Source organism: Salvia hispanica, chromosome 3, assembly GCF_023119035.1.
Source record: "Salvia hispanica cultivar TCC Black 2014 chromosome 3, UniMelb_Shisp_WGS_1.0, whole genome shotgun sequence".
Lineage (NCBI taxonomy): Eukaryota > Viridiplantae > Streptophyta > Magnoliopsida > Lamiales > Lamiaceae > Salvia > Salvia hispanica.
Window position 1 is genome coordinate 42813829 of NC_062967.1, and position 25898 is coordinate 42839726.

The following is a 25898-nucleotide window of genomic DNA, read 5'->3' on the forward strand; positions in this document are numbered from 1 at the left end:
GCAAAGAAAAATGCATTAACTTAAGGACACAATTGTTTGCTACACTTTAACTTTTGTTTTATTAGGACGCTTTCATTTGCATGCTTTATTTCAGGTGAACACAAATATTAAAGACATTTTTTAAAATCTAGAACTAATGGAAGGTGATATAATTAGAAAGATAAATTAGCGTTTTTAATTAACCAAAAAAATGTACTCCCTCCGTCCCGCTTTAGCAGTCCCATTGACTTTTCTACGCTCGTTTTGTAAAAATGATAATAAATAGTAAAAGTGGATAAATAATAAAGAAAAAAAGAGAATAATGTAGATAAGAATCTTCTCTACGTTATTCTCTTTTTTACTTTATTATTTCTCCATTTTTATTATTTATTATCATTTTTACAAAACGAGAGTAGAAAAGTCAATGAGACTGCTAAAGCGGCACGGAGGGAGTATTAGACAATTTTTTAAGTATTAAAAAAAAGAAAGAAAACATCCTACTTGTGACTGACAATATATATAAACGTCTTTTTGTTAAGATAAAACACAAAAGCTACCAACTATTGGCGAATCTACGTACATTAAAACAAGGAAGTACTACAAGCTAACAAGGAGTACAATTTAAAATATTTATTATTTCTATTTTTTCTCATAATACATTTTTTCATATTTGACTAATATTAATTTTCTTATTAAAAATTGTCTTATAAAGTATAATTATTTTAGTATATTTAATTGCTTATATTTTCTATTTCTATTATGTTTAACTTTATTTTCAATGGCCATGTGTGCATTTACGATTTCCATGTAGGCAAAACGAGCGTAATGGTATGAATATAAATTTTAAAAGTCGCATTATAATAAACTCAAATTTGCAATCTTTAATGGTATAAGTCATTAATCATTCTACCATTAGACCAATACACGCTCATTATTCTATTCTTTTCAGATTCTTTAACTTGTATGCAAGTAGGCTGGCCATTGACTTAAATTTCAATAGTACAAATGAACTTTATCTCATTTATTATATGACATGTTCTATATTGTTCTTTCAAACAGAATTTATTCGAGAATAGATGATATTTATGACCGACCCACAAAATGTCTGTATTTTCCTGCCTTATGAACCAAAATTTATGAAAGTTTTTTGGTGAGGTTTAATAAAGATATAGACCTCTAACCAACATCAAATGCAAACAAACTTTGTATTTTTTTTCTTTATTGATTGTTTGATACGTATCACTTTCAATATTGTATATTGGTTTCGCATTTCCCTGATTGATGATTCCATTTCTAATTTAAGAAAGTCAGAAAATATAATCCGAAATCCAGTTAATCGAAAAATTTAAGATGCTAATTGCTTCAAACTATTAATTTTTATTCTTTGAGGCACTAGTAAATTAGCAAAACCGCTCGTGCAAAAACTACGGATAAAAAACAGAGATTCTGTTTTAAAAATCATTTTAATATGTGTCATTTTATTATTGATTTAGCATCGTGGCATAGTATTCAATTGCTTAGGCAACTCTTTAGGAGACTTTCGGACTTTCGGCCTTAATTCGCAAATCCGATCGAGTAGATTAGTCCGATTCCGCCAAAAACAGGTTTGGTATATCTACGGTCGCACCAAAAAAACATGATTATATTTATTTTAAAGGAATGAAACATAATTAAGAAATTTACTGTGCATACACTTAGGTTCATTTTGTATTATGTTATACTGAGTAAATAAATGTAATGAAATACAATGATGAATCCAAGAATAGTAAATAAAATAAAATGAATTTTAGATTTTTTTATTTTTCTTTAAATTAAAAATTAAAACACATGTGGCTAATTAAAACTTCACCTTAAATTTATTAGTTAAAAAAATTAAAAATTAAAATCTACACCAGTCTTCCGCGTCGCCTATCTCCCCTTTTCTTTCTGTCTTCAGTGTTCTTCCCAAGCACACCTTCTCTAATTCATTTATATCAATTATAAGACTACTGTTTAAAAATTTCATACGGAGTAATATTTTTTCCAATTAACTTATAGTACTCCCTCCGTCCCATTGAAGATGACCCATTTTCCTTTTTAGTTTATCCCAACTAAGATGATCCATTACTTAAAATGGAAACATCTTTATCTCTACTTTATTCTCTCTCTCTTACTTTACTCTCTCCTCTCAACACACAAAATAAAGTTGCATAAAATCTCGTGCCGCCCAAGAAGTGGGTCATCTTCCTTGGGACGGAGGGAGTATAAAACTACAGCATCTATTACAATTAAAGTTGCATAAAATCTCGTGCCGCCCAAGAAATGAGTCATCTTTCTTGGGACGGAGGGAGTATAAAACTACAGCATCTATTACAATTTGTATTTTATCAATTATTAGCGTGCTTTTGCATTACAAGGAATTCTAGTTTCAAATTACTCGTAGTAGAAGTTGCGGTCAATCCTCTTTGTTGCAATAGTAACTTTTTGTGTTTAACTATTAAAAAAGTTATTCAATACAGCCACTACATATTTTATGAGTTTGAACTTTTTGCAATCCATTCCAGAGGGGAGATGTTTCTTGTAAAAAAGGATATGTGTAGGGTAAAGAACAAAAATCGATTGAAACGTCACCGTTTAGACACTGTTGAATTCCCATGTAAAAAAGCCAAAACAAATAGCGTTTGCGAGGGTAAGCGGCGGAGGAAGGACCACCGCTTCTCTTCTTCTTCCATTGGCAGACAAAATTTAAAGGTCCCTTCACGTGGTTTGCGCGTGCTTCCATCATCACCTTTCTTCCTATATTGGCCCATCTACTTGATGTCCAAAGTATCTCACATATATGTCCATACAAACATTTTTAGAATACAAGTAATATAAAGATAGTTTAGTAATTACAAAAAATATTCAATCTCTTCAAAATATCTCACAACTTTAAGATTTTCATAACTTTCTTTGATTTAAAAGTAATTTATATTCAAACGACAAATTTGACAATATTTGTTGTATAGTTCATATATTTCAAAACTTATTGAAATATTAATACACCTATCATATTATATAATACGGGTTATGATCAATTGCTAACTAATTAGCAATCATAAATTAAGATCAAATCTTAGTCATTATATTATAAGATGTAGTAGTTTGAAATAAAAGTTATAAACTAAACTTAAAGAGTATTAACAATTCTTATATATAGTAGTTAAAATTAACTACTTTTTCTGTCCTCAAGATTATTTTAAAATTTTAAATTTACGTAACTCTCTTGATTTAAATTATTTTTTCGTAAAAAATATATCAAAATTAAAAGGTTTTTTTATAAGGATTTTAACGAGATACCAATTGCATATGTTCCGACGATAATCGGATGTTGAAATTTTATCATTTTTATTTTTATTTTCATACATGTTGATAAGCAAATTTTATATCAATAAATGCACCAAATTTTTTTTATATAATGCGTGTACAATATCAATAAAACTTTGTTGATATTTTCAAGTATATGTGTTGAAATTTTCATGTCATTATATTGATATTTGTAATACACTATTGATATAAAAAAAACCATAAAAATTATTACTGACTATCGTATCCTTTTGCAGATCATATTTTGTCTACTATTTAGTAAAATTTGTAAATTTTAATCTCATCCGTATATTTTAAGATTTAATAGTATAGGGTGGTCGTAGTTGTACATTGAAGTACTAACATGATCATATATCAATAAGACAATATATCACGCACAATTACTATATTAATATAATACGTGTACAAATATCTAACATAAACATATAGATGCACAAAAAGTACATAAATTAACATAAAATAATGTTATCCGAAAAAGATATTCTCATAAACCAATCTGTTAAAGATTAAAGGGAATAACTAGAAGAACTTCCTCTTTATGAATTAGTAATGATGGTTTAAGATTCTAGAGACACTGATTGGACTTGAATCAATGTATTGGGATGACTAGCTCTTAAGAAATTAGTTCGATTACAATTTTTGTTCTTAAGTATTACTCACAATTTTTGACGTGATTTGAGTGGTAAGTTATGTGATATCCTAGTTCAGTATTAGCGCATACTCCCTCCGTCCCAGATTAAGAGTCACTTCTTGCCATAAAAGTCCGTCCCAGTTTAAAAGTCACTTTTAGAATTTTCCATATTTGGTCATACAATTTTACCCCATTCTTCATCAAAATTACATCAAAATGTCATTATCTACATTAAAATAAACTAAAACAAAAATCAAAAGTCAAAAGGGACCCACCTTTAACTAACTCTATCATCTCACTTCATTTATTACACACTTCAACTCTTTCTTAAAACCCGAGCCATAACAATAAGTGACTCCAAATGTGGGACGGATGGAGTAATATTATATCTCTTTGACTCGAATTTAGAAGCAGAGCGTCGATTGAAAAGTCTAGGAACTAGAAGCATGTGAGGTGATAGATACTTGTTTGCATATTGCGCCGCCTAACGAGGGTAATAGATTAGTGAATAGTGCATATGAGACATGATGTGTACCATTCCCTTAATTACGTACAAGTGATTTGTTGCGAGTGATTGAAAAACAATGTGGGATCCCTAGAACATAGAAACTTGTTCAATAAATAGAAAACATGATAATTGCAACTCGAAATAAATTAGTAGTAGTTCTTTCTCTTGTATTGTTAATCGCAAGTTTTTCCCATTGGTCTTAGTCAAAACTTCTTCAAACAAACATTTTATTGCTTTTTTAGTTTTTTCTAACTTCGACATTAATTGTTGTCAATGTGGACCGATACCTAGTACTCTAGTAGTATTCCATATTATACATCTGTTCTATTGCAAATTGTACAAATTTTAGGATTTTTATTACATACTGTATTTTACGCCCTAAAATTTCACAATAATTGTTGAATTCCCTTATTAAAGATGTCTAAAAATATTTTAAAAAATATATTGCAAGATAACAAATCATCACTAACGGTGAATAAATGAAAAAAATAGAGATATTGTATGGAGTAGTTTGATTTAATAGTAAACGTTTAGTTATCAAAGAACAATATTATTAATTGCATTTATGACAATATCACGATTGTTTTTTGTTGGTGATTATGTGATTACAAGAGATAAACACTAGTCGGGCGTAATACAATCCAAAAGAAGGAATAAAGAAAAGTAAACTGAAACGAAATTACAATGAAGAATTCAAAACAATAAACCGTAAAGTATTTAGCCGAGTCGAGGAGTCCTCTTTCCGCAAGACGAGATACGCCCCGGTAGTGCTCTTCGGATTGGCGTTTCGTCCCCAAAAATAAAACGGCTACGTCTCTGATGAAGCAGCACCCGCTATCAAATGAGCTCCGAACTGGATGAAGGAGAGGACAGAGCTTTCGACAGAAAAACAATGCGGAGAGAGGAGAGAGCGTATGATGCAAATGCTATGTGAATTCTAGTTTCTGGTGTATAGAATGCTAGAATGACTAGCCTATATTAGGCTTGGTCCACTGCATGGGGTCAACAGCCATGATGGCCGTCATCAGTGCTAGACTTGTAACGGACGTCGGTTACAAGACGTTACGAGAGCTGGAGCTGAGAGGATGAATCTAGACGCGTCTAGGTTCATTCACGATGTGGACTATCACGTGTCAGCCACGTTGACTTACCGCGTCATACTGACAAGGTGTCATCCCGCTTGGCTCGCTGACGTGGAAACGGTGGTGGTCTAAAAAGAACTAGACTCACTAGCCTTGGGTCGAGCCCAAACACCAAGCCCACGACCAGGCCCAAAGAACGTCGGTTACAAGACGTTACGAGAGCTGGAGCTGAGAGGATGAATCTAGACGCGTCTAGGTTCATTCACGACGTGGACTATCACGTGTCAGCCACGTTGACTTTACCGCGTCATACTGACGAGGTGTCATCCCGCTTGGCTCGCTAACGTGGAAACGGTGGTGGTCTAAAAAGAACTAGACTCACTAGCCTTGGGTCGAGCCCAAACACCAAGCCCATGACCAGGCCCAAAGATCAATTGCCAAGTCCAATTACACGGGCACGAGCGCGGGCTCGAGGCGGGGTGGGCCACGGCGCGCGCGTGTGGGCTCTACAGCCCATCTTAGTCCACTATAATTATTACATGTAATAATCTTTCTTATTAAATACTTGATTAATAAGGTTGTAACTTCCAATGTGGGATAATTAACTCTCTTAATTATTCCCTAAGCTTCTCTCATAACTCATTTAGTTTGCAATTTTTGCACAACTTTAATTCATTATTTCTCACTCACCGGGAATCGGATTTGAGAAAATGAATATACCACGGTCATCTACTCCGAACGCAGATCGACGCTATATCATTTAATTTCACAAAATTAAATGTATCGTTGAAATTATAATTGGTCAAAGTCCATTGACCGGCATAGATTCCAACATTTTTCCGATGTTACCGGCTCTTTCAATGTTTTTCGGACATTTTTTCCTCTCCTATCGTCCAGTCCAGATTGGGCCCAACGTCAAAATCTTGGCTCCGTCACCGCATACACATTGAGCTTGTTTACTTGGAAATATGCACATTTTTGGCTGTGAAGATATCGAAATTAATATTAATGTAGTATACAAAATATATATAGTTTCCTCCATTAATAAATTAAAGATTAACTATAGCTTATAACTTGACTTTAAATATTACAAAAATAGTTTGACCTAGTTGCAAATAAGGCTTTTATTTCAGAAAGAAAATTTCGACGCGAAAGGTTCGAATTCAACATACATATATATCAATTTATTTTGTAAATTATGTGGAAATATGTTCCCACTTGACATCAAAATAATATCCTTCAGTTCGGATGCCGGAAAATATATTACACGTCCTTTTCAGTGTAATAAATTAATTAAAGTAGTCCATTAATTGAGTGTGAAATAAAAGAAATGATTGACAATGTTCTACTAATAACTTTCAAACTCACCACACACATTCATTAGATTAAATGAAGTCCAAATGTAAACGAAATGACTCCATCTCCATGGATGGGCATGCTAGACGATTTCAATTTTCATGGGCTGACAAAATTCTACTACCAACATGTGAACTTCTTTAGAGGTATCGGCACATTTGGGAAAAGATTTTTATGGAAAAAGAGAAAAGGTGCTGGTCCCATTAAAATGAGATGTGGGGAAAAAAATAAAAAGAAGAAAAGATTGGTGGAGGGCTTTAATAGGGTGGTTTCAATTAGAATTAGTTGGAAAACATGGACCACCTCATCTCATCACCTCCACAGGGCCTAATCTAAGGAACATTTTCCACAACACTGAATTGGCATCTAATTCCCATAAATGATAAATCCCCTCTCTCTCTCTCTCTCTCTCTCTCTCTCTCTCTCTCTCTCTCTCTCTAATTCCACTGTTGTATTGAGCTATGAGCCCCACTATCAGAGGACAGTAAGAAGCCTCTGAAAAAGCCTGCTCAAACTCCAGTTTTGGGGATTCACTTCTTTCATTTTGAACTATGTGAATCTAATATTTGTTCTCTTCTAACTTAAATTAACCTATGTGATTAGTGGTGAGAGCCTTTGTTTGTTGTTACATCTACAAATCTTTCATGTCTCACTACTAGGCAAGAAACACCATCAAATAGTATTAATTGGGATTAGTATTAGTTTTACTATTTGAGAGTAATGATTGGGCCATTATTATTGATTAAATAATGGTTAGAGGATTAAAGAAATGTGAAAGTCCTTGGATGGTTCTAATTAGTATTGTAATTGGTGGGATTGTGAAATAATTGAGGGGGTTGGGGGGCCATGGGGTGGGATATCTAGGAAACCTATTTTGTATGCATGTGGTGTATTATATACCAACACTTTGCATTGACCCACTTCTTCTTTTGGAGAGAGAGAGAGAGAGAGAGAGGAGAGAGTGGAAATCATCAAATGTTGTGGGTTGTAGGTCATGATCAAAAGCCTATCTGATGATTTCTCATTTTTTACTTTAAACTTTTTTTGTATTATATCCTTTGGCATACACTATCTTCCTTCTAGGTTTGGTTTCATAGGTTGCAGTTTATTGTTGGGTTGTTAAAAGAACAATTCTGAGAAACTAGAGTTAAACTTGCTTCCACTCTCTCTCTCTATTTCTCTACACCAAATATCTATCCCTCTTTTTACAACAGCCCCAACCTACTTACTCTTCCATACCTAGTAAATCTCTCTCTCTCTCTCTCTCTCTCTCTGAGGAAAGATAGATGCACGTAATAAGCAATAAAGATTCAAACTTTTGAGGTTAGAAGGTCACGCACACACAAAAAAGGGCCACACTTTGTTGTTTGGTTGATTTAATAATTGTTATATCTTCTTCTATCTCCTGATTTCTTTGTTTATTGATGACTTGATTTTTCACTTTTATCAGTCCAAAGAACCATGATGATCATTGAAGAAGAAAGATAACAACAACCAAAACAAGATGGCTAGCACAAGTGAGGAGGGGAAACCAAGAGACATGACATATTGCTTCCCCTCCGCCGGAAACCACCTCCAACCCTTTCAGCCGATGCCGGAGATCTACAACCTAGCCTCCGGCGTCGACATGATAGGGTTTCCACCCAAGAATTTGCACAACCACTCCACCTCCAGCTTCGGCTTCGCAGCGATTTCCGGTGCATCAAACGAGGCCTTGATGGCCTCATCCTATCAGCACAACAACAGATCACTGATCGTCGACGGCGACGATCCATCTCTGAGATGTGTCTTCACCTGCGAAGGGAACGAGAGGCCGAGCCAAGGCCTTTCCCTCTCCCTCACCTCCTCCGACCCTTCCACCATCGCGCTGCAGCCGTTCGAGCTCCGCCACCACGACGATCTGAGATTCGGGCCGTCGAGCTCGAGATCGGTGAATTTCGAGCATCCGCCACCGCCGGGATACTCCCATGGACGAGGTAACCAATTATAAATTTATTCAATTTTATATTTACAGTTTTACTTATTTGTACAAATTTATTTGTAGGTGGACAGGAGGTACAAGCACTACTGCGATCAAATGAAGTGCGTGACGTCATCGTTCGAGGCGGTGGCCGGAGGCGGATCCGCGGCGGCGTACTCGGCCCTCGCGGCGAAGGCGATGTCGCGGCATTTTCGGAGCCTGAGAGACAGCATCGTGAGCGAGATAAAGGCCACGAAGAGAGGCATGGGGGAGAAGGACGCGGCCGCCGCGGGACTCGGGGAGACGCCGCGGCTGCGCCTTCTCGACCAGACGCTGAGGCAGCAGAAGGCGCGGCAGCAGATGAACATGATGGAGAATCACCCGTGGCGGCCCCAGCGCGGCCTCCCCGAGAGATCCGTCTCTGTGCTCCGTGCCTGGCTCTTTGAACACTTCCTCCACCCGTAATTTTTCATCTCTTCACTCTTCAATTAATTTTATTTAGTACTATCAACCGGTCTATCATTAGGCCAATTCACGCACATATATGTTTGTTGGGTTTCATCGATTTTTTTTCATTTTTATCTTGTCATATTTTGTGTGGATTGGATTTGATTCTGTTGCAACGGACCCATGTATGATCGTCACTGTTTGATCGGTCGATGGAATATTTATATATATGCAGGTATCCGAGTGATGTAGATAAGCACATTCTAGCCCGCCAAACGGGCCTCTCGAGAAGCCAGGCGAGTCGCTTTCCATCCGTCTTAATCAAGATTGCGTGTTTAATTTATACAATCAAGGTTGGATTAATTAAATACATAGTAATTTATTTCACTAATAATTTGTCATTATCGATCAATAGGTCTCCAACTGGTTCATCAACGCGAGAGTGAGGCTATGGAAACCCATGGTGGAGGAGATGTACTTAGAAGAGCTCAAAGAGAAATCCACCGCAGATTCTGACGAGCGTAACCAGACACCGGAGGAGACAAAGCCGAGCCACGAGCAGCTGGTGCGAAGAGATTCCGAGTGCCTATCTTCCATCATCAACAACGAACCGAAAAAGGGAAAAACCCTCCAAAACGAGCAGCAACATTTCAGCGATTCGTACGGGGCAATGGAGCTCGATTTCTCATCCTATTCCAGCGGCAGCGTGTCGCTGACGCTGGGGCTGCACCAGCGCTGCGAAGGCGAAGGTGGAGGGGTCAGCCTAGCGTTCGCCACACCGGCGCAGAGCTCGCTTTTTTACCCTAGGGATCAAAATCAGATGGAGGAGTGCCAAACGGCGCCGTTTTCGCTCTTGGATAGTGAGAATCAGAGCTTGCAGTACCGGAATTTGATGGGAGCGCAGCTGCTTCATGACTTAGCTGGATGAATTCATCAGAATATATAATGGATTTTTGCATTTTCGGTGAAGTTAAGAGAATTTGGTGGGGTGATGGTGATGGAGAAACCTATAAATTGTGACATGTTGTATACATAAAATACTGGGATAGGAAACATTTATCTGCAATTTGGAGTTAGGTACACATTTGAGATATTTGCTTATATATATATTGCTACCTAGCTGATTAAGCTAGTGTGTTTTGCACTTCATCTCTTCGCCGCAACTGCAACAATTTATACCTTTTCCATCGTAACCTAGCTAATTGTGTTTCAATATTCATACCATGTTCATAAGAATAGAATTAGTTTAATTATTTAATTTCATTTTGGTTGGTTAATTTTCTTTTCATTTTATTGCAGTGTGTAAATATTATTGCTCTCAATCGATTGAGCATATACTATACATGAAGAGTTGTTTGGAGATTCGACAGCGAGATTTAAATCTGTGTCATTTTTGTTCCAATTTTGACTCTTGTAAACTAGCAATGAGGCAGCGCAAGGGAAGCCAAACAACCTGTCCTTGAGCATGTAGAGGGAAATATGTCAGTAGTTGTGCGTTGTGGCACCCATTAGATCATCATTCAAGGAGTCGTTTTTGCATGCTTCTTTGGTGTTTGTCAGGTCAAACAATGACATAAATGTCTTGAATCATTTCAACGTCTTCAACAACATGTTTTAAGGTAGAGCGTCCACTGTAGGCTTCATGGCCAATGGACGTTGGTACAAATGTGGTACTACCTCGCGGACAGAATCCATCCCAGATGGCTTACGTTCATGAAGACTTATTTGTATTTCCTACGGACCAAAAAAAGAGCTAGTTTTGCACATAAGAGAAGTAGGTCAGTAAATACGCGGAACGTGCTTTTGGCGTGTTCCAATCACGGCTCACAATTGTTAAGGGTCTGGGGCGTATGTGGTTGATGGATGTACTATCCATTAGTATATATGTATACATCATAATGCATGGCCTAGTTATCGGGGACGAAAAGCCAACACCCTTAATTCTACAAGATACACATATCCTTGTTAAATCATCGAAGGAAATAATAAAGTACGAATAACCCCCGTTTGTTGGAGTTGGAAACGATCTGCACAAATATGTGTGGATCAACTTAAGCACATCCTTAGCACACACCCATTTCTCGGAGGATTACTCATCATATTTCCTTTGAGACAGAATTCACATGAATTATATGATTCAAAATAAATTGAATTGAAATACTCTAACTTTCTCTACCGTGCTATTCTTTTCTTATTGATATAGCCAAGTTTGGAATGCCAAATATAATACTCCTTTCATTCCATAAAAATAGAAGCTCTTTCCATTTTGGTCCTTCCCATAAATATAGTCCACTTCTATTTTTAGTACTCCCTCCGTCCCAGATAATTTGGGACACTTTGACCCGGCACGGGTTTTAAGAAATCTAATGGAAAGTGAGTTGACAAAGTTTGTGGAATGTGGATCATACTTTTAAAGTATTAGTTTTATAATAAAATGTAAGTAGGAATGAGTTAGTGGAATATGGGGTCCACTACCAAAAATGGTAAAAGTGAAATGGGAAAATTATGTGGGACGGCTCGAAATGGAATACTGGGTCGAATTATTTGGGACGGAGGGAGTAACTTTTATCTCTCTAATGAGGGTGGGCTCATTTTCCACTAACATAGTCCAATAACTTTTTCTTTCTATCTTTATCCTACTTTATTAATTATGCATTAAAACTTGTGTCATCCTCAATGTCTCTATTTCTATGGGAATGTGGATAACGTAGCATTATCAGTACTCCCTCCGTCCCGCGCTAAAATGGCACAATCCTATGCCGGCATAAAATTTTAGGAGTTATTGGTTAATGTGTTTAATTGGAGAGAGAAAATGTGGGTGGGAGTATTAAAATAAAGAGAGAAAGAAAGATGGATATTTTAATATGAATGAGAAAAAGTGGTTGGTTGTATTAATTGGAGAGAGAAAGTTTCCAAATAAAAAAAACGTGTCATCTTAACTGGGACAAACTTAAAAGGAAACCGTATCATCTTAAGTGGGACGGAGGAAATATTACATAAGCTAAACTCTTTTATTTTATACATTGGGAATATTTCATTTGCATTAAGCATATATAAACCTTATCTAGAAAGACATTTTCATAAAATAATCTATTAAGAGAAAACGAGCCTTTGCTATTTGCAAATAGAAGGAAAAACTTTCGATGTCTAGCATTATAATGGAAATAATATTTTTTTTAAATAACATAATGAATAAAAATTGAGTAAATCTAGGATATATCCCGAGGAAAGATCTAACCTATAATTTCTTACGCGTTCGGCAACGATTCTTGCTCCGTTTCCAACAGTTCTTATTAATCTAACTAACTAATTAATTAACGTTATTGGGATGTCTATGATAAAGTAGTTATGGCAACTAGTTTATGAAATAAATCAGAGGAACTTAGTCCCAACTAACGGCCCAATAGAGTAATAGTAGCCCAGGAGTTATGTGGCCCAAGACAATTGACGTTGAGCTGCAGAAGCTGATCATGACTGTGACTTCTTCGGTTTGTTTGCACGCAGCCACCAACGACTTTCTCCGAGACGATGTTGGTGGTATAAGGACGCGGCTTGGTGGAGATATACAAATTTTCGAGATGAAAACATATTTCATAATCTTGTTTTTCAGAAAATTTTTCTTTGGAATCCTTTTTATTCTTCTACAAAAAATATTTATCCCGTTAATTTGAAATTTCTAAAATGATTCCACAACTAATCAAACACAATTAAATATGAATAGAACTTCTGACTCTGATACCGTTATTAAGAGTTAGCAATGGTTTGGCCCTGCTAGATGCTTCTTTTTTTATTATTTTCACGTCATCATTTTCTGAAAAAGCATATCTCCCTATAATGGAAGGGTCCTCCCAAAATGCATCTCTTTCCATTTCAATTCTATATCGTCATTATTTTGTTTTAATTTTTTAGCATTCTATATTTTATATGTTATCAAATTAAATAAATTAAATGTAAAAGATATTACGCAAATTTTCGTTGTATTGCAATATTAGAAAATAGAATACAACGAGATACAAATTATAAAAAAAAAAAAATGCAAACCCAGCTGTTTCTTAATTCTACTACTCCCTCCGTCCCAGATAATTCGGGTCACTTTGACCGGGCACGAGTTTTAAGAATTGTAATGAAAAGTGGGTTGAAAAAGTTAGTGGAATGTGGGTCCTGCCTTTATATATTAGTTTTATAATAAAATGTGAGTAGGAATAAGTTAGTGGAATATGAGGTCCACTGCCAAAATTAGTAAAAGTAAAATGGGACAAATTATGTGGGACGGACCGAAATGGAAAATTGGGACGAATTATCTGGGACGGAGGGAGTAATAGTTTTCCAAATGTCCGTCTTGACACAATCATCCGGTTCATCTCAATACAACTTGTAGAACTTATACAGCTGAGCGTAGCTGGCAGTTGTGGAGAGTTGTCGGAGTCCATTTTGTAGAGAGATAAAGTGTCGAATGAGAATATGGATGATGGAAAGTGGATGGATGATTGAAAATGATGGGAAGTGGATGTATATATAGAGAAATTCAAAAAAAACAAAAAAAAAATTAATGAGAGGTTTGATGGCCGGCCCTTGCTCCACGATGGAGAGCCGATCAAAGGGCCCTTCTCATCGGCATGAGCCGATACTTCAGCCATATGGGGTATAGGTGAGGCGGCCAATCAATGGCTTCTCCGTTGCAGTGGTGGGCCAATGGGGAAGGCCTCTCCATCAGCCAACTATAGTGAGTGCAAACATTTAGTGAATGCTTAGCGGGATGATAGACAAGAATATTGATCAAGAATTATAATCAAATGTGCATATTGAGCAATCGACGACCACAATTAATAAAACCCTTTAGTTGTTGTGTTGATTTGTTTTCTACTATTGTCACGCGCATGTTGCAGTTGAATTAACTACTATTATGGTCCACACGAACTATGATCCAACAGCACAATTTACAGAAAAAAGCTAGGAAATTTTTCTACAAAACTTTACTTGTTCTTTGATGTAGGTTTTTGTGGCCCACATTCTCCACAATGGCCCTAGACCAATGGGCTTATTACCTATTGCGTAAATTAAATAAATCATATTTCAACTATTTAATTCATTATTTCCACTATTTTAGTAGTTAAATGTGCCAATTCTCGTTAGGTTTTCACAAGCTAGGGGACTTACCCAACATAGTTTTCCCCATTTGCTTTTCCTGAGTCAATAGTATGATGATATGGATGTGATAAAAAAAAAAAACTAATCTATTCTAGGTGAAGGAGGAAATGAAGTAAAAACACATTGCATGTGTTCTACCTGAATAATCCTCCAGTTAGGTGTTTGATTTTTTCGTACTCCATTGTACATTTTATTAAGTAGCATGACCTATCATATGTATCAGTTATGTTGACTATTCAGACAACATAAATAAAATGGAAACTTGAACCCTTCAATTTTTGTTCGCCTTGTAAATTGTCAAAGATGAATAAAAAAACCACCTTACTAGGACCTGATTTGATGATCAAATTTGATGATATTATTGGAGCTACCTTTGTTAATAGAGCAACTAAAGTTATGCAATTAAAGAAAATACTATTTGGACCAAGGCTAGACGGAATCGGAGACGATATGGGACTGCAGGAAGATGATGACGACGACTACGGTGAACAAGAGTAAGGATTGCTCCTTTCGATTTACACATCTGTTATTGAACCTTTCGGATTTTTAGTAGTTGCCAATTTTCCATGATTGTACATTGCTTAGAAATTAAATGTGCATTATTATCGTTATTTATCTCCGTAATTTTCTACTAAATCTCATGGCTCCGATTATTGGATTGTGGATAAAATGATGCCTTATGCAAGCCATTATTTGCTTTCTATTTATTGTTATCACTTTTGTTAGTGCTACTTAAAGAAACGACAACCCCCTTTTGGCAGAGACGTCGTTTAGTTTCATGCATGATTCCATTTTTTTTGACACTTGAAGTTTGATGGATTTGCTATTCCATTCTAGAATTTGTTACCCACAAATTTTATTATATTATATCCTTTTTGTTACTACCGCCCATCAATTTATTTACATTTTAACGTTCTTCGTTGCTCTGTTTTGCTTTACGAATTTTTGAAAGCATTAATTATTATTATTATTACTGTTATTACTACTATTATTATAAGAAAATTGCATAGTTATAGTTTATAGCTCAGCTTTGATGTATTTTCCGTAAAGCCTAATTTTTGAAATATTGTTTAATTAATAATCGTTCTATGCTAAAATTAAACCTGAAAAAATACCAATCATCATGAAACTAAGTCTAATTTAATGTAGGCTAAAGGAGAGGGAGATTTTAGTGTTAGTGATAAATACGGATTTTGCATGTTTGAAGATTTATATTTGGGTCGTTTTGAATGTTAATCATATAAATTATGTTTTTAAATTGTATATTTTATATATTTTGGTATTTTGACGTGTTTGTTGATAAATGATACTGTACTATAAAATATATAGAAAAATGTGCAAAAAGGCCAAGGTGCCGCAACGCAGTTCAAGCCAATTTTTCTGGCAATCTTGAAGTTCAATCAGTTCTTAACGCATATCATTCTCTTCGTCTTTGAAAGAGCTTCATATGGGTATCTTGCAAGTCTCAATCGGAGTTCTATAAAGAAAGTTATGACCATTTTATGAACATTACGCAAATCAGTCAAAAGCTTACGGAAATTAAGCGAAAATTCATGGAAGGAAAGAAATTGTTGCCCTGTGAAGTCAAATCTCTCCTATTACTTGGAGGATTCGAAATTTACCATGTTTAAACTTTTTTCAAACCTATATATACCTCATAACTTAATTCATAATATTAATCTCAAAGTCTCCAATCCTTCTCCATCTCAAAACATAAATTCTTCCATTCCATATTTCGCACATAATTAATCCATCTTCTATTGAGCGGAGCTCTGTAGATCCAGGCAAGAAAAGATTGAAAATTGCATAATTCAACCTTGGGTTTTGTTTTGTTTTATTTCATGTCTAGTCCTTTGATTGTTGTTTTTTACTTGTCTATGAGTAGTAAACATGTAATTTTTGGTAATTATACTATGACTTTAAGTTATTTATTCAATTGATTTTCTTTGTTAGCGCTTGTAATTATTTCAATTTCTATTGTGCTTATACGTTTGTTTGATTGACCATTTTATGAATGCATGTGGATTTTACTACAATAATAGAGAGATGAGTAATTTAATTTGAAAGAGGAAAAATTGACATCTTAACCAAAAAGTTCATAAGATAAATTATTTCATTCAAAAGCTCAAGCGAGAGATTATTGGTTAAGATGTCAATTTCTCCTCTTTCAAATTAAATTACTCATCTCTCTATTATTGTAGTAAAATCCACATGCATTCATAAAATACAAAACCCAGTGTTGAATTATGCAGTCTTCAGTCTCGCTACTATAAAAGATCGATGAATTATATATGGAATATGGAATGTAAGAATTTATGTTTAGATTGAGAAGGATTGGAAGCTCTAATATTGATAAGGTTATGAGGTATATATAGACTTGAAAAAAGTTTAAACATGGTAAGAAAGTGTCCTCCAATTCATCAAAAAGATTGTATTTTCGAGTCTTCCAAGTAATAGGAGAGATTTGGCTTCACAAGACAACATTTTTTTCCTTCCTTGAATTTCTGCCTAATTTTCGTAAGCTTTTGATTGTTTTGCGCAATGTTCGTAGAGTGGTCATAACTTTATCTACAGAACTCCGATTGAGATGTGCAAGATACTCATATGAAGCTTTTTCAAAGACGAAGAGAATGGTATGCATTAAGATAAAGAACTGATTGGAGTTCAAGATTGCCAGAAGAATCGGCTTGAACTTATGCTACTGCACTTTGGCCTTTTTGCACCTTTTTCGATGTTTTTTCTATCATTTGGTCGACAAACACATAAAAATATCAAAATATATAAAATATGCAATTTAAGAATATAATTTTTATGATTGACATTCAAAACGACCCAAATCTAGATCTTAAAACATGCAAAACCCATGTTTATTAGTTGGATTTCATTAGACAATAATAGTGCATCCTAGATTTATCTTGGTATTGTAATTTAAAATGACTAACTATCTTATTTTATATCTCAAGAATATTATGAACTTCGATTATTTAAAAAAAAAAAAAAATCATCCTCCTTAATACTCCATCTGTCCTGATAAGTATGAACTATTTTATTTTTAATCGTCTCTGAAAAGTATGAACTTTCTAATTTTATAAATTCATATCTCTCTAATGAGGTGAGACATATTCTCCACTAACAATACTTTAAAAAAAATTTCTTTATATCTCTCTTACTATTAAAACCTGTTGAACTAAATGTTCATACTCTTTATGGACGGAGGGAGTATAAGTTATTAAATATAAAGTGGTATGGAATTTATTTATTTTATTTTCGAATTACTTTATTCAAACAGAAAGCAAACTTGGATAAAAAAACAAGTGCAACTAAATGAAGAATAAATCATTACCTCCAAGAATGAAATAACAAATTCTAATAGTTTTTATTCGTAATTTTTCAAAAATTAAATTAAATAGATGGAAACAGTAATGGGCATATATGTGCATAATATTAAGAGTTTATTTGTACCCGAAGACCATCCGCAACACGGGATGCTCGTTCTGTTCCACCGGCACGCAGGGACGGATGTACATGCATCCTACAAGGGGTAAATGCCTCACCTCAAAAAAATTCATTAGTGCTATTTTGATCATTATTTTTAAAAAAAAAATTGAAATATCATTATAAATGCCCTTTCTAAAATCCTTGAAATGTCTTTGTATGGAATTTTGCTCCACCTATACAGAATTTCTGGCTCTGTCTCTGCTGGCACGGAATGGGGGAACGCGTTGCAAGCGCCCCATGCGTGAGTTGAGTGAGGAGTGCAACCTGTTCCGCCACGAGCCCCTGAGTGAGGGTCCCAAGTCCCAATGTCGTCCGATTGAAATTAAGGCAGCAAAGGCTAGAAGGAACGAGCCACGAGCCCCCCTCCTACCCCCCGTCAATATGGGGTTTTATTTGGCCATCTGACGAAAGTCCTAACTACCAACACTAGCCATTACAGGCCAGAACAATTGGAGTCCCCTAGAATTATGCCTCAAGGAAAAAATACAATTTTAATTATGTAGTTATAGGATTTTGGTATTTTTGATTAAGTAATATGTAGCAGTTAATTATGTCTTTAAATGAAATATTTTTTAAGTAATTGTATTTTTAATTTAAAGAAATAAAATATTTTAATTTATAAATGATTATGTGAAGGAATGATAGATTATGTGTATTGTGTTTTCAATAAAAAAAAATAATGTAAAAAAGTTGTGTGAAGTCCATAAAAAATACTCCCTCCGTTTTTTAAAAATAGAGAGGTTTGAAACGTTACAGGTTTTAATGCACAATTTTATAAAGTAAAAGAGAGGTGGAGAAAAATTGGTAAAGTAAGAGAGAGGGATAGATAAAGTGAGAGAGAGCGGGAGAAAAATTGGTAAAGTAGGAGAGAGAGAAAAAAAAAAGTAATGAAATTAATGTTAGTAGATTATGGGTCCACTTTATTAGGGGTGTAAAGATTTCTTAAAATGGAAAGTTTGAAAGTTGCTATTTTTAGGGAACGGACTAAAAAGGAAAGAGTTGCTATTTTTAAAAAACTGAGGGAGTATAGTGAATAAATACCGAAAATACCGAATTTTTGGTAACCGTGATTTTCGATAAGGTATGATACCTTATCGAATTTTTCGGTAAGGTAACGGTATGAATTTTCATATACCGTTATATATCGCGGCATACCGAAATTCGATATATACTGTAAATTAAGGTATATACCTGAAATATAAATATAATTATATAATATATTTTATATTTTTAAATTGTAAAATCTATGGTGAAATATAAATATAATTATGAATAAAATATATTTAATATATTTTTTAATTATAAAATATAAATAATATAATAAAAAAAATCAAATATTCTATTTTTATTGATGCTGAAAGTCAAGTATACCGAAAATGAGGTACGATATCGGTATGGAAATTTCCCATACCAAAAATAAGATATACCGAAGTTTGGTGTATCGAAATTTTTGGTAAGATAAATGTATAATATTTTCGCATACCGAATTTACGGTAAGATATACCGTACCTACCCACCCTAATCCTTTTTAACAAAACAAAATTATGCTACTACTTTGGCGATATCACATTCATTAAGAAACTAAAACAAGTATTCCCTCACACATATTTAAGATGTTCATCTTTTTTTTAGTTTATTTCACTCAATATGTATATTTTATATATTAGAAATAAATTTCTCTCCTCTTTACTCGTTAAATATTTATTTATATATATTTTTTTATGCTTACTCCCATTAACCACTCTTCCTACAATCTTATGTTAATAAAAAATATGAATGCTTTTGAGGACGGAAGGGTAAGAGGGAGCATAGAATATACGTCTAATCCAATTATAATTTCCACTTGGCAAAATAGGTGAAATTGGGTTGGGCATCCAACGAATAAATGTCGTTTAACAACTTTAAGTTTTAAGGGAAAATTTAACTAACCCTCTTACGTTTGACTTGTTTACAATACAGGAGAAAAATTAATTAGAAATATTAGAGGGGTAGCTAACCTACTATAAAATTGAAAGTCGGTTCTTTTTCCTAACTTCGTGGCTCATGTATAATTTATAGTAGTAGTATATTAATTTATTCGAGAGAAATATTTAACGTTCTTCCGTTAACTTTTTCTCAAAATAACTTGCCGACACTTTATTGATACACTTCCACGAAAAATAATTTCGTATTTTTATTTTCATCCATACTCCATTAAAAATGAAAAATTATTATTAATACATTATTTATTTTTTATTTTTCTTTTCTATTTTATCCACATTTCTCTTTCTCTCTCACTTACTTACTTTTATTTATTTTTTTCTTATATTTTATTAATTTATATTAAAATTCATATTATTCATTAATTCATTAATATGACTAAATAGTAACTAAAATTTCTCCAAATATAAGTTTCAAAGGGTAATGCTATGTGGCCACATTATGGCTAGCCATAAAATGGCATTTTAGTAAATTTAGATGGTACGACTATTAATGTTTCAAATAAGTCATTTATTGCTCAAACAATTTTACATTATTACCCTTCTATTTAATTCTAGTTGTTTTTTTTGTTGTTTCATTTCTCTAATCCAAAATTTACATTTTCATACGTATTTCTTTTATTAGATTAATTCATTCTTTAATTTTTTGTTTTCAAGAATTTATTTTTACACTGTTTTTTTAATTTAAGATTAAGTTTTTGTCCTTTTAGAAATGTTTTCCTATTATACCAAGTTGGAATCAATATTAACTAAGTTGTGACACGAAACTATTAATTATACTAAAAATATAGTGTATTATAATATAATTTCATATATCAATATACTAATAATTGTTTTATAGTTGTGTTTATATAATTTTCTTTTTTGTTTTTTATACTCCATTAAACACATTATATCAGGTTGCGACTTGAATTTTATTTTTAAAATAATAAAATCTTAAAATAGAATAATTTTTTTTAAAATCACATGAAATTTCCCGTTCCCCTTGAGTCTACTCTCTTACAAAAACTAATCCTTCCAACATTATTGCATTAGTATATTAATCTATCAGCCTATAATATACTAAATAAAACATTATACATAATAGTTTATTATATTAATATACTTTCCAATTATAAATTGTGATATAATATAATAATAATAGTAATTAATATTATTATGTTAATATAGATTAGAATATGTTAGAATTTTTTCAATTTAAATGAAATTGAAAACTATATTTAACTACCACACCATTCTTTATTCAAAATAATGTAAAACGCATAATATCAACATGAAATTTCTTTTTAAGAAACTTTTTACCGTATTTTGAATTACTACTTTGTTCTTGGCATACATGGATGAGGGTAGTTGTTACTTGCCATTAGTGCATTTTTTTTATCATGAAGTTGTTGTAATTGTATAGTTTTCAATAAATTGCAATTGCAAATGAATATTATACTAGATTCAATTGATAAAAAGTTCAGTAATTTAATTTAAATAGAAGAGATTATGCCGAATTTAATTTCCATTTAAAATAATAATTAAGAAATTTAAATAAAAACATTAAATGAAATGAAATATAAAGTTTAGTACTCCTTATGAAATAAATTGATTTAGGAACTAATTTGATACATGCTCTGTAGTTTAACGATCATTTATAATATTAACTCATGATTATTAATATAAATAAAAGTACGTATACAAACATTTCGAGTATTTTATGTAAATATGAAAAATAAAAGTATTATCACTATGCGTTGGTATTATAAATATAAGAAAGAATTAAATTAATTATCATTAACCTTAATAAATGTTGATTTTTGTTTATATAAATTTCATGCAAAAAAAAATGAACCAATTGAATAAATTATAGTCTCTTCATATTTATATTTCATAACTAAGGGTACAATTATACAAATAAAATTGATATTTTTTAGAAGTATTGATTTCAACAAAAATGCATTAAATACACTATCTTTTATTAATATTTTATTTTTATGGCAGGCTATAATGTGTCTATTTAGCACTCAATTTCAAATGCAAAAAATCAATTATATGGTGGGGGGGAGTAGGTACGCATTTCATTTCCCTTCCCTAAATGTGTCGGTTCAAAAAATGAATAAACTAATACCAACAGTAATACTCCATAAAGCCATCTTTATTTCCGAATCTGAGATTACCATTAACATTTCACACTATTAAAGCTTTGAAACTATTGCTTACTTGTCATTTTAAAACGCACTAGGAGTTATTAGGTCATGACTATTTATTAGCTTTAAAGAAAAGGTAATTACTATACAATTAATTTATTTTATCATATCACTGTTATTATTAAAAAATATTTAAAAGAAAGAATACGCCAGATGTCTGAATTCCAATAAAGGTCCCCCAGTTCAACCCCACCCACCGCCTATTCACTCATTATAAAGTTTTCACCAAATGAATCGACAAGCCTAAAATAAATGGGGCCAAAAATAGGTACATCATTAACTAGAATTACAGCCCCAATCATTGAAACGTTGGACAAAAATTTATGATTTATTTAATTATAGTCACGACCCTCCTAATTCAATAATTTCAATAATCCATGTTGACTCACACACACACAACCTTGCTTAAAACTCAAGTTCAAGAACCCTTGTGTTGTGTCCAATAAAAATGGTCCGCCGCAATTTACAAAACACAAGCTTTTTCAAATTGCATAGTAATCAAGATTTCTTGATTTTACACACGATTTATTTATTCATAATTAAAGAGATCAAAAATTTGGGCTGATATTTACTCAACTAGTTCAGTACAGCTCACTAGAACATACACTTTAACAACACTAGGAAGTGCTACTACATCAATCTTTTTTACCTTTTCTTCTCTTCTTCTCTAAATCCAAGAAATTGAAGGCTGAATCGAATAAATCAAGAAATTTGAGAGAGCAAATGTTAAGATACATGACGATGATACCTAGCCATCCATTGTTATACTTCACTAACTTCTCCTTCCTCGCAAACGCCCACGTCGATCACCAACCTCTTCTCCTTCGAGCTCAGCACCCTGCAACAGTTTCTCCTCGGAGACTGCCGTGGGATAAAAACAACTCACAATCAACAAACACATATGACGAAATAGACATATTAGTTCATCTCTTGATAGTGAGATTTAGAGTTAGTATTGAGTGGTCAGCTTTCACTTATAGTTTGTCTTTGTATTAGGTACATTAGTACCAACTTGCACATGCTGAGTTTTTTCGACATTTAAAGCATGAGACGACGCAGCAACAGCAAGCAGGAATTGGAGAAACGTCTAATCTAACATATGTGGGAGTGTTTAACAGCAATGTAGAATTATTGGGATGGAGATATTCACTTACCCTGTCCCACAAATGTGGATCGGGTTTCTTGTAAACTTCAACAGTCTCAACTTCGCCCGGGCTGGTCATCTTCCATCTGCATTGCGGGTGAGGAACATGGTGCCGTGTGTACTGGGTCAGTGTTTGGTTAGTGCTCGACTCTGTTCTAGCCTTTGAGAAATAGAACACAAATGGCTTCTGGCACGGGTTCCTCATAACCGGGCGTGTGTTGAATGCATAGGCCGTGTAATCAGCTCGTCTGTACCAATTCAAGAAAGTCCTAGACGGCATCTCTATTTCTCTAGGCGACAGCACCCCACGGAATACCTGAATGGCAAAGCCCCAAGACACAGATACAGTCCATCCCTTCTTCTTCTCGTAGCAAATGGATTGCTGCATAAGGCCAGCTGAGTCGAGCTGCATTGGGATTTTCAGCCGCTTTAAAGCTTCCAACCGAGTAGCATTTGGGAATATCGGTTCCACTACGTCTAGGTGGTGCAAAGACACCAACGGCGTCACCGGGTGCGCAGAAAGAAGCCCAAACAGATTGCCATAAACATCATACTGCATTAACACCCCACTAAATTAGACTCACTCTATTATAGTTTAGACCATACCAACAACAATCCACTATCAACTCTCACACACAAACAAGACACTTGTCAAACATAGTAGAAAACATAATTCAACTAAGGAGTGGGTTAGGAAAGAAAATGATGCAATATACTAGTGTATCAACATTCAACAGCAAGGGTTGAAATTTTTGACCCCACGAATTTACAACATGATTAAATGAGTGGGACCATCATCATCACACCCCATTTTCACCTCATTGGATACAACTCCAATGCGATAAAACCCGTGAGCTACAAGCCTACAATGCTCTGTTATCAATGTTCATCTACATCCCCTAAAACAAAATCAAAGAGACTTGAAAATGTAGAGACAAAACTCGTTCTTGTTTGACAGTATAGAAAGTCATAGAAGAGGCATGGTACAATGTAGAATCAAAAATCAATCTTTACACAGATTAGAAAGAATCAAGTCTGATTTGAAGCTGAATACAAGAAACGCATGCTCCCCCAAAATAGGCAAAATTGAAACAGACCACATGACAAGTTCTAAAAATAACGATAAATCAAAATTAACAAAACCAGAAAAAAGGGGAAGAAAAAAACAAACGAACCAACTCACCTGGTGAAAACCGAGTTCCTTGGTGAGTGGCACTCCGAGTTCAGCCATACACGCCTGCATTCTATCATCGGAGCCGTACAATCCGGGGTAGCGCTGAATGCACCGATCCTGCATCTTCTCGAGAGCAACCGCTAAAGGGTAGCTAATCGCGAATCCGCCGCCGCCGTAGGCCATGCCGTAGGAGAAGTAAATGTTCTGCAAATGGCTCTCGCTCAGGCTCCCGATGTAGTAGTACTGATTGTGGTCGTACTTGTTGAGGATCCTCACCAGATTGTCCCTCACGAAAACGGTGTCGTCATCGCCCATCACGAACCACCTCACATTCTCCGCCACCCCCAGCCTCACCGTCTCCGATACGATCCTCGAAATCCGGATTGCGGAGCGGTGCCCCTGCTTGTTTTTATACGCGAATCGCGAGGTGTCGCCGGATATTTTCAGCTCCGGCAGCCGCCCGCTCTCGTTCCGGTGCGTCTTCACCGGGCTGTCCAGCCACACGATCCCCCGCATTCCCCTCTCCGGCCGCCACCACAGCTTGATATACTCCTTCCGCTGCTCCCAGAGCTTCGCCGACGCCGCAATGCCGAACACGATGTGCTCCAGCCCCGTTTTCGGCGGAGGAATCGAGGCATTGGAGAGATGGAGGGTTTTGTGGAAGATGTCGGCGTCGTCGGCGCAGGGGAGGGCGGCGGTGCCTCCGGCGCCGTGGGAGGAGGAAACGAGCTTCAACGTGTAGACGACGTAGGTGGCGGAGACGAAGAGAATGAGCCAGACCATCATTTTAGGCAGGATTTTGGGCTGCGACGCGGCGCCTCCGGTGGAAACCCTCATCGGCTCCCAGATGAATTTCTCAGGGCTATTGTGAGCCGCTTTCATTCTTATTTTTCTTCAATTTTCCCTCCAATTTCACCAAAAACCCCCAAATCCGATTTAATTACTCCAATGCGGATGAGAAATAGGAGATTGAATTGAATGAATCTGGCAGTGTAAGACGACAAGAAGAGGAGAGGAATCGAACAACGCAGATCTAGAGAGAGTAAATGCAGATAAAGAAGATGGAGCATGCACAGGTGGCAGGGGCAGGCTGCTGCACACACACACACACACACACACAGTCTCCTCTCCTCTCTTCTGTGTTGCAGAGACACCCTTTCACTACTTACATATAATATATGTATCTATATATTGGCACCGTATACGATGCCATTGCTCTCGCTTTTCAATTATTTTAGTTGCTCTATTTTTTTAATCCTCATACCTTATATAATTAAAAAATGAATTAATTTTATTTAACTTACCAGAATTGTGTATATATATGTAAAAATGAATTAGTTCTAATTAACGAAGAGATTAGATAGATACAAAATGGAGTGGATGTAGGAGGAAGAGATCCAGTAAATATTGGTAGCGAGTCGAATCGAAGAAGGCGCGTGCGCGAGGGGCATAGTA

General features: G+C 34.8%; 3 protein-coding genes across 4 annotated transcripts; 2 read left to right on the top strand and 1 right to left on the bottom strand.

Annotated features, from left to right (window-relative positions):
- Window positions 1-7800: 7800 nt before the first annotated feature.
- Window positions 7801-8891, top strand: LOC125210234 (homeobox protein BEL1 homolog). The gene is made up of 2 exons (XM_048109802.1): window positions 7801-7892; window positions 8352-8891. The coding sequence occupies exon 2, from the start codon at window positions 8406-8408 to the stop codon at window positions 8889-8891; it is 486 nt and encodes a 161-aa protein (XP_047965759.1). The 5' UTR covers window positions 7801-7892; window positions 8352-8405.
- A 26-nt stretch (window positions 8892-8917) lies between these two features.
- LOC125216808 (homeobox protein BEL1 homolog) lies at window positions 8918-10898 on the top strand. 2 transcript variants are annotated; one of them, XR_007175458.1, is made up of 4 exons: window positions 8918-9322; window positions 9544-9604; window positions 9724-10385; window positions 10608-10898. XR_007175458.1 is itself a non-coding variant. In XM_048118580.1 (3 exons), exons 1-3 carry the CDS (start codon window positions 8979-8981, stop codon window positions 10234-10236), a joined length of 918 nt encoding a protein of 305 aa, XP_047974537.1. In that variant the 5' UTR covers window positions 8918-8978; the 3' UTR covers window positions 10237-10452. The 2 variants fall into 2 exon arrangements, 1 of the variants encoding a protein (XP_047974537.1); XM_048118580.1 differs by lacking the exon at window positions 10608-10898 and having other exon boundaries at window positions 9724-10452.
- Window positions 10899-22664: 11766 nt separating this feature from the next.
- On the bottom strand, window positions 22665-25628 carry LOC125210565. Its single transcript, XM_048110106.1, has 3 exons — window positions 24453-25628; window positions 23280-23822; window positions 22665-22986 (listed from the first exon to the last, which is right to left on the bottom strand). The coding sequence occupies exons 1-3, from the start codon at window positions 25323-25325 to the stop codon at window positions 22888-22890; spliced, it is 1515 nt and encodes a 504-aa protein (XP_047966063.1). The 5' UTR covers window positions 25326-25628; the 3' UTR covers window positions 22665-22887.
- Window positions 25629-25898: the final 270 nt, after the last annotated feature.